The 9384-nt window shown below is 45.0% G+C and overlaps 2 protein-coding genes across 3 annotated transcripts in view; one reads left to right on the top strand and one right to left on the bottom strand.

Annotated features, from left to right (window-relative positions):
* The window catches only part of fcgbp (Fc gamma binding protein), a 25841-nt gene extending 23808 nt beyond the window's left edge, over positions 1–2033 (top strand). The window contains exons 35-36 of the mRNA XM_079748117.1: positions 369–511; positions 1636–2033. Of these exons, the coding sequence (XP_079604243.1) occupies positions 369–511; positions 1636–1881 (389 nt within the window). The 3' untranslated portion in view covers positions 1882–2033. The remainder of the gene's footprint in view (positions 1–368; positions 512–1635) is intronic.
* Positions 2034–2295: 262 nt separating this feature from the next.
* rbm42 (RNA binding motif protein 42) lies at positions 2296–9002 on the bottom strand. Of its 2 annotated transcripts, none has more exons than XM_079748233.1 (12): positions 8731–9002; positions 8430–8486; positions 8170–8287; positions 7890–7962; positions 7554–7622; positions 7177–7361; positions 6867–7040; positions 6429–6560; positions 5806–5923; positions 5461–5558; positions 3524–3620; positions 2296–2574 (listed from the first exon to the last, which is right to left on the bottom strand). In XM_079748233.1, the coding sequence occupies exons 2-12, from the start codon at positions 8483–8485 to the stop codon at positions 2462–2464; spliced, it is 1233 nt and encodes a 410-aa protein (XP_079604359.1). In that variant the 5' UTR covers position 8486; positions 8731–9002; the 3' UTR covers positions 2296–2461. The 2 variants fall into 2 exon arrangements, with proteins under 2 accessions (XP_079604359.1, XP_079604360.1); XM_079748234.1 differs by having other exon boundaries at positions 7896–7962.
* Positions 9003–9384: the final 382 nt, after the last annotated feature.

Raw genomic sequence — 9384 nt, 5'->3', positions numbered from 1 at the left:
TGTCTGTCTGTCTGTCTGTCTGTCTGTCTGTCTGTCTGTCTGTCTGTCTGTCTGTCTGTCTGTCTGTCTGTCTGTCTGTCTGTCTGTCTGTCTGTCTGTCTGTCTGTCTGTCTGTCTGTCTGTCTGTCTGTCTGTCTGTCTGTCTGTCTGTCTGTCTGTCTGTCTGTCTGTCTGTCTGTCTGTCTGTCTGTCTGTCTGTCTGTCTGTCTGTCTGTCTGTCTGTCTGTCTGTCTGTCTGTCTGTCTGTCTGTGTGTGTGTGTGTGTGTGTGTGTGTGTGTGTGTGTGTGTGTGTGTGTGTGTGTGTGTGTGTGTGTGTGTGTGTGTGTGTGTGTGTGTGTGTGTGTGTGTGTGTGTGTGTGCATCGCAGGGATGCAGTGTCCAGCCAACAGTGTGTACAGCTTGGCAGCCCCTGGGTGTCAGGCCACCTGTGGGTCTTTGTCCACCTCCTCTAAATGTCACGACCCCTCCGCCGAGAGCTGCGTCTGCCAACAAGGCTTCGTGCTCAGTCAGGTACTCACTCCACACTACTACTACTAACACTAGCGCTGTACTGTCACTGAGTCAGGTACTCACTCCACACTACTACTACTAACACTAGCGCTGTACTGTCACTGAGTCAGGTACTCACTCCACACTACTACTACCAACACTAGCGCTGTACTGTCACTGAGTCAGGTACTCACTCCACACTACTACTACCAACACTAGCGCTGTACTGTCACTGAGTCAGGTACTCACTCCACACTACTACTACCAACACTAGCGCTGTACTGTCACTGAGTCAGGTACTCACTCCACACTACTACTACCAACACTAGCGCTGTACTGTCACTGAGTCAGGTACTCACTCCACACTACTACTACCAACACTAGCGCTGTACTGTCACTGAGTCAGGTACTCACTCCACACTACTACTACCAACACTAGCGCTGTACTGTCACTGAGTCAGGTACTCACTCCACACTACTACTACCAACACTAGCGCTGTACTGTCACTGAGTCAGGTACTCACTCCACACTACTACTAACAACACTAGCGCTGTACTGTCACTGAGTCAGGTACTCACTCAACACTACTACTACTAACACTAGCGCTGTACTGTCGCTACCGTGACCATGTCCCGGCCTATGGATCCCTCACCCCCGTCAGGCAGTAGTTCATGATTCCCTCATTACTCCCCTTTGAACACCCCTCAGTTGTAGGGCTCTGGCAGGATTGTCTTCACCAAGTCTGAGTAGAAATCTCTTGATCCTGATTGGTCAGTGACGTTCCAAGGGTGTGCATTATATAATATAATAGTTAGAATATAATTTCATCGGATAAGGCTGATAAATTTATTTTACAAGAAAAAGAAACATATAACATTTTTGGTTTAAGCGGAATTAACCACTGTGAGCTGTCCCAGGTGTTTTCTGCCCAAGCTGTGAATAAACACTATAGTCTGTCCCTGTTCCCTGCACGTAGTCTGTCGTAACAAAGCCTACTACCAATAAGATTAGATAGCTAGTAATAATAATCTTGAGTCATTCCATCTGCAGAGCTTTTCATAGACATGAAAGGTTGTGGGGAAGTTACATTGGCTGGGGGGAAATGATCCAATAAGCCACATGACCATCGGTTTCTCCTTCCTAGGATCACTGCGTACGACTGGACCAGTGCGGCTGTCAGTTTGAAGGCCGCTACCTCCCGGCCGAGTCACAGGTGATGACAGACGGCTGCAAGCGCGTCTGTGCGTGCAAGCATGGGATGGTCAAGTGCGTGAACTCCAAGTGTCAGAAGGGATCCAGTTGTCAGCTGAGGAAAGCGGCGTGGGGATGTTACAAAGTCCAGAAGCCAGGCGGAGTGTTTGGGTTCATTCACAAAATATTCCACGGCTAGTCTACATGATTGGTTACTATGACAGAAATGTGAGAATGTTGACTACTGATACTTTCCATCTGGTTCATATTACTCTATTTTTTTCATTCCTTCCTGATATACACATGGAATTTTCTTGCATAAATAATAAAACACTGTTGCATTAAAACTAATGAATGGTGTGTAATACATGAAGTCATCTAAATATTGTATTAGCCATTGTGCTTTTCACCTTTGTTTCCCCAAACTAAATTAGTTAGAAAGTCCTGTAGCCCCAGTTGTCTTACCAGACACACATCAGGGAGATGATATCAATTATCCAACACTCTTGTGTTGTTAATAGTAAAAAATGCTGCCCTTTTCCACTCTTAAATGTACAACATAGAGAGTATCAAGTTAGCTATGAAAAAGAATGAACGGACCAAGGTAAAATTCCTCCAGAAAATCTGGTTTTATTTGAAAAACAATGTTGTGATGTCAAGTTCAGCACCCTGAACCACATCTACAATGATACATTTGTTCACCACCGATCTCGACCAAAACAAAAATAACAATTCCGGCCACTTTCCATGAGGCCCGGTTGAGCGAGCCAGGAGCCGTGCTACCTGAGGCCCAGCTTCTTCTTCTCCCTCTGCTTCTTGCGGACCACCTCCATGTTGCGGTCCTTCCACATGCTCTTCCTCAGTTTGATTGGACGGCTGCCCACATATTTCCCTACAAAGAAGACATGTATGCATTTAACTTGTTAAAAGTGAGCATGAGCTATGCAGTTAAAAGCGTTGTATGGTAACATGCATTTGTACAATTGAGGTAAAATATTTGAGGGCGTATCTGTAAATGTAGATGTCGATGATGTATCAAATCATTCCATCCTTCATATTTTAACTTCCTAAACCAAAACAAAAAATGTTAGGCAAAGAAAACCAAGAAACGGAATACTGCTATAGTTTACATAATAGTACATAGTAACCCAGCTGGGTTATTTCTGCTCTTTGATGTTGACTAATTAACGGGCTACAGTTATACTTATCCCAGACCCCTAGATCAGATCAGGAGCGCAAATCAAAGCGCATACTTTGACACGATAAGTCTACGGATAAAGATGTAATCCATCATTCTAGGTAAGGTTGAATATATATAAGATACACTATATATATTCTCTGCATTTAACCCATCCTATGCTTTTGGGTCGGCGGATCCCTTCACAGTGTAGCGGTCTGGAAGCCCCTCTAGTGTGGGGGTCACCAGACAGGGCGCCTGGAGGAAGCCCGCGTGGACATGGGGAGAACGGGGAAACTCCCCGCAGTTAGTTCGTTATGGTTCGACGTTGACGCAGCGCATTGACTACGCAGTCACTTCAACGCAGTCGTGAACCTGTTTTGGTTCTGCGTTGGGTTTACGTTAGCGGACCAATCACAGCCCTTGCTGCTGCGTCGCCTTGACGCAAGTTTAACATTTTGGGAGGCGCACGTCAGGCCCTTGCTGTGGACGCAAGGATGGCCCGCAAGGACGTAATCGGTGTGTAAACCCCCTTGCGTTGCGTCAACGTCCAACCTTAACTCCTTGTTGCTCACGGCCTTGTTGCTGTGAGGCAGCGGTGATTGCCAGACACCTCATACACTCAGGGTTGGGTGAAAGAAAGGACAACTCTGGTGCGTCTCACCGTTCATCTCCCTCATGGCTCTGACGTAGTCGTTGGGGTCTTTGAAGCTCACGAACCCGTAGCCTTTGGTCTTTCCCGTCCGTTTGTCTCGAACCACCTGACCGGGAATATGTGTTAGTCCCAATTTACACGTTTAACCTTAAATCTCATGAATAAGGTGTAAATTAACAAGGAGTTAAGATTTATAAATATATAAATAATATTTATAAATAAGGCGATTCTGACGTCACTACATACAGTGGGGCAAAAAAGTATTTAGTCAGCCACCAATTGTGCAAGTTCTCCTACTTAAAAAGACGAGAGAGGCCTGTAATTTTCATCATAGGTAAACCTCAGCTATGAGAGAAAAAATGAAAAAAGAAAATCCAGAAAATCACATTGTCTGATTTTTTAAGAATTTATTTGCAAATTATGGTGGAAAAAAAGTATTTGGTCACCTACAAACCAGCAAGATTTCTGGCTGTCACAGACCTGTAACTTCTTCTTTAAGAGGCTCCTCTGTCCTCCACTCGTTTTCTGTATTAATGGCACCTGTTTGAACTCCTTATCAGTATAAAAGACACCTGTCCACAACCTCAAACAGTCACACTCCAAACTCCACTATGGCCAAGACCAAAGAGCTGTCAAAGGACACCAGAAACACAATTGTAGACCTGCACCAGGCTGGGAAGTCTGAATCTGCAATAGGTAAGCAGCTTGGTGTAAAGAAATCAACTGTGGGAGCAATTATTAGGAAATGGAATACATACAAGACCACTGATAATCTCCCTCGATCTGGGGCTCCACGCAAGATCTCACCCTGTGGGGTCAAAATGATCACAAGAACGGTGAACAAAAATCCCAGAACCACACGGGGGGACCTAGTGAATGACCTCCAGAGAGCTGGGACCAAAGTAACAAAGGCTACCATCACTAACACACTGCGCCGCCAGGGACTCAAATCCTGCAGTGCCAGACGTGTCCCCCTGCTAAAGCCAGTGCATGTCCAAGCCCGTTTGAAGTTTGCTAGAGAGCATTTGGATGATCCAGAACAGGATTGGGAGAATGTCATATGGTCAGATGAAACCAAAATATAACTTTTTGGTAAAAACTCAACTCGTTGTGTTTGGAGGAGAAAGAATGCTGAGTTGCATCCAAAGAACACCATACCTACAGTGAAGCATGGGGGTGGAAACATCATGCTTTGGGGCTGTTTTTCTGCCAAGGGACCAGGACGTCTGATCCGTGTGACGGAAAGAATGAATGGGGCCATGTATCGTGAGATTTTGAGTGAAAACCTCCTTCCATCAGCAAGGGCACTGAAGATGAAACGTGACTGGGTCTTTCAGCATGACAATGACCCCAAACACACCGCCCGGGCAACGAAGGAGTGGCTTGGTAAGAAGCATTTCAAGGTCCTGGAGTGGCCTAGCCAGTCTCCAGATCTCAACCCCATAGAAAATCTTTGGAGGGAGTTGAAAGTCCGTGTGGCCCAAAAACATCACTGCTCTAGAGGAGATCTGCATGGAGGAATGGGCCAAAATACCAGCAGCAGTGTGTAAAAAACCTTGTAAAGACTTACAGAAAACGTTTGACCTCTGTCATTGCCAACAAAGGGCATGTAACAAAGTATTGAGATGACCTTTTGTTATTGACCAAATACTTATTTTCCACCATAATTTGCAAATAAATTCTTTAAAAATCAGACAATGTGATTTTCTAGATTTTTTTTTTTCATTTTGTCTCTCATAGCTGCGGTATACCTATGATGAAAATTATAGGCCTCTCTCATCTTTTTAAGTGGGAGAACTTGCACAATTGGTGGCTGACTAAATACTTTTTTGCCCCACTGTATATGTTGTCATTCTGTGTTGTCCTTCAAAGCAAACATTTGCCATCCATGCATTGAATATAGCTTTTTATAGCCATGGACACTGAGCCCTACTGAATGACACTACCTTGGCTTTGAGGAAGGAGGGGTATCGACTGAAAGCCCGGGCCAGGATGTCGTCGTTCACCTCGTTACCCAGATCACCACAGAATAAACGGAAGTCGTCTGGGGGGGAGGAGGATGAAAATAATGACATTTTAAATAAACATTAATTATTATCTTTTATTTTTCGTCAAAAGTAAACTACAAAGCAGGGAAATGCAAATCTTGGGACGGCCGAATCGTATGTTGATGAGCAAGAGTTTATAAGAAGAGCTGCCCAAAAAATGTGAGGAGCATGCATTACCAATATCTATTTCTATCAATATAAGGGAATGCTCGTGGTGATTGATCAGCTCCACAAACACATCACCTGTTTCCCACTCCAGCATGCTCTGGTCCTCCCAGGTGGTGCCGGCGGCGGTCCGGATGCACTTCTTCACCTTCTCCACCTTGCCTTTCTTCTTGTCCTCCGTGGCCGACTCGGCGGGCTGGGGAACGAGGGGGGTGTGGCGTGGCACACGTTTCACCATAAGTTGAGAACACTTGCTTCGAACATTCACAAAGTGCGATTACCCCAAAAGTCTATGTTTTTGTCCATTTTATTTTTAGCGGTCATCATATTTGAGCTTATGCTGGTGTTATGGTTTATAAACCCCGACAGTGGTATCCCTGCCTTCAAACGGTTTTCCAAGCAGCTATTCCTCACGCAGACCTACTCAGTAAAATGTCATTTTTCCACTATATTGGCCAAATTCCTTTATTCCCCTCTTCCCTCTGCCTTTATGTTCCGCAAGTTGAAAACTAACGACACTATCCCTCCCTATAAAAGTTCTCATTGTTCATCATGTTGTCGCAACATGTCAAAAGACAACTCCCAACTTTTACACAAGCACTTGTGACTTTTGCATTCAAGAATCAGACAAGCCTACAAGGGGAGAGTTGGTCATGCCGACCAACTCTCAGTTACTCTGCAGTTAATGGTTGGGACTCTACCTCGCTCTGCGATGGCTCGGGGTCAGGCATGCTGGGGCCGATGCTGGCCTTCTCCTCCGCCTCCTTCTTCTCCAGCAGCCCGGCTGCCATCACGGCCGCCTGCTGCTCTGCCACACGGGCCGCAAGTTCCTCCTGCAAAGCAAGCGTTGATTCATCCTAAGGACATGATAGGCCAACTGCACCAGATAACTAGCGTGCATTTAAATGCAACCGCCAAACTAAATAAATACAACGTGGGCCGGTTCTGTCATGAACTAAGAGTTAGACGTTCTCAGGAACGCGAGAAGTGATTGGGTGATCAAATGATCGTTTTATTTGTTAAAAGAAACACTGAAACATTGCTAAAGTAAAAACCATAGCTCAGATGTGCTTAAATAACCACCAATGTTTGAAAGCGTTTGACGTGTAAACAATGTTTCTGTTGGTAAAAGATGTTACCATTCTAGCTTGTCGTTGTGCTCTGATGTCGGGTCTCCTGGGCCCACTGGCTGGGGCCGGGGGCGAGGAGTAGGTGGTAGGAGCTGCCTGGATGATGGACGGCGACGGCTTGAGAGGCGCCGGGCCTACCGGCCTAGGGGGCGGAGCCGGGTTCATGGGGGCTACGTTACGCTGCTTTAAAAAGAGAAAAGAAGCTAAATGTCAGGGCCAAGAGGTTAAACACCAGAATTCAAGACACACACACACACTGGTCAAATCCATGGTATTGCCGGCGTTTGATATCGAGAGAGATGCGCAGTAGGCCCCTGACCTGCTGCACCGGAAGCATGTGGGGGTGTGGGTGTGGCTGCATAGGCTGGGGGGCGGCCTCCAGGGGCCTCTGGAGCTGGAGAGCCGGGGGGAGCATCATGGGAGGTGGTGGGGGGGGCCGGGGAAGAGGCGGAGCCATCATGCCCTGTGGGGGGGGGCCACGCATCAGGGCCATCCGTGGGACACCTGTTAAAGCACACACACACACACACACACACACACACACACACACACAAAGACGCAATTTTAAATGCCCAAATCGATCACAGTCTACATTAAGCTTTAGTGGTACAATTACTCAAAAAATACTCTATACCATTTCTCATGCTGCATGTATGACTTTGAATTCATTACAAAAGCAAAAGGCAGTGATCTTACCGGGTCTCTGAAGGATATGAGGCATGAACGCTGGCCTCATCATTGGAGGTGGAGGCATCCCCGGAGGAACTAGGGAGTGAACAAGACCCATTCAAACAGTCACCGTCAGTGGCAATGCCTTTCAGACAATGGCTCCGGAAAGCATACAATTGCATTTTCCCACAGTGAATACATGCAGTCATCTCATTTAAATCTGTCATTGGCAATTTTAGAAGCAACTTTTGTCCTATTTGTGAAAAAAATCTCTATAAATCCCGACAGCAATCCATAGAACAAACAATAATAATAATAATAATAATAATAAATAATTTAAAAAAAGAAACAGGGCGTGCTTACAGTTACCTGGTCCTACAAACCCCGAGGGAGGAATGTACGTGGCCGCTCTAGCAGCCTCCAACGTCTGCTGGACCTGAAACGGTGAAGAGTGGGACTCATTGAAATGTGGCCATAGAGTGTCTTTATAATTGCTCTAACTGGCATCTACATAGATTTGCTCTTTCAAATATTCAGACAAGGGAAGTCCTTCCTTACGGATTACAGTTGACAATAGGGGAAGTAAAAACATTGAAGTAAACAGTCGCACAGCAGAGGAATAACATCTCATATTGACACCAACCTGTCTGTATGTGTTGGTGCCTATGATAGCTCTGACCACTGGTACGGTCACTGGTACTGCGTCGAGTGGGACTGGACCCCCTGCAGATACTGGACCACCGAGGACCTCCTGCTCAAAACTGTTGCCATAGAGACAATCACAGACCGACAAGGAAAGAGCACAACAGTCAACTCAACCAACCAATACCTTCTACTGCGAGGTATGTTTCGACTTCTACTGGATGTTAATTTGTTTAAACGTATGACTTGATAGACACTTACAGAGCCATTTCTGCCTCCATCTCCTTCAAACGCTCTTCTCCGATATTCAGCGCCATACTGATTCACCAAAACAGGAAATCAAAATTAAAGTCAATGAACATTATGATCTGCTGATTCAAAACGTTGACATATTAGGATTCAGGATTTTGTGTCCAAAAGTTATTTTAACCAACTTATTTCCTTGAGAAATATCCGAGGAAGACATCGACTTCACCAACAGAACTTGGCCTCCAAGTTTAACACTGGTATCTCTTAGGTATTTTAGTAAAGTAAAGAACTATAAATACTTTTGCAGCCTTACCTTGGATATGAAGTACACCCCTGCAAACCTAGCCGTTGAGTGTGCCTTAGCCTCACGGCTGGATCAGCAGTCAGCGAGGTTTAAAGCCGACAAGCACGGTCTACTGTGCAGCGTTATTTCGAGAATTAGGTGTTTAGGTTACGTCCCAATATTTTCCCGCACGAATGATTTCCGAAAAGCAAAGAAATCGTGAAAATACTTAATATAACGCGCAGATCGATAAAACATAGCAACAAATCATGGGTGTATGAATAACAACGACGAACGAACTGTTTCCGGCGAGGGTCGCCTGAATTCGACGTCATTACACTTCTTCTTCTTTTGATTTGATTGGAGGCCGCACCCAGCTTATCGGCGCATTACTGCCACCAAAAGGACTCGCGTGGTAATCATTAGATCGACGACAGGACCCTCAAAAAAACGTTTTAGATACAATATATAAATACTAAAATAACAATATTTGCAATAATAATATTCACATATTTACATATATAATATAAAGTTCGATTATCCAAATCAAACTGTTCTCTTCATTTAAAGTGATATTGTTTCATACTCTTTCCCCACTGACTTTGCTAATAGTAAAAATAATAATACAATAAAAATACATTTTGTGAAAAAGTATTATAACCCAGTAAAGAATATGACCAAGCT

The sequence above is a fragment of the Pollachius pollachius genome, assembly GCF_949987615.1.
Source record: "Pollachius pollachius genome assembly, chromosome: 1".
Lineage (NCBI taxonomy): Eukaryota > Metazoa > Chordata > Actinopteri > Gadiformes > Gadidae > Pollachius > Pollachius pollachius.
This window is presented reverse-complemented; position numbering and strand designations above follow the sequence as displayed.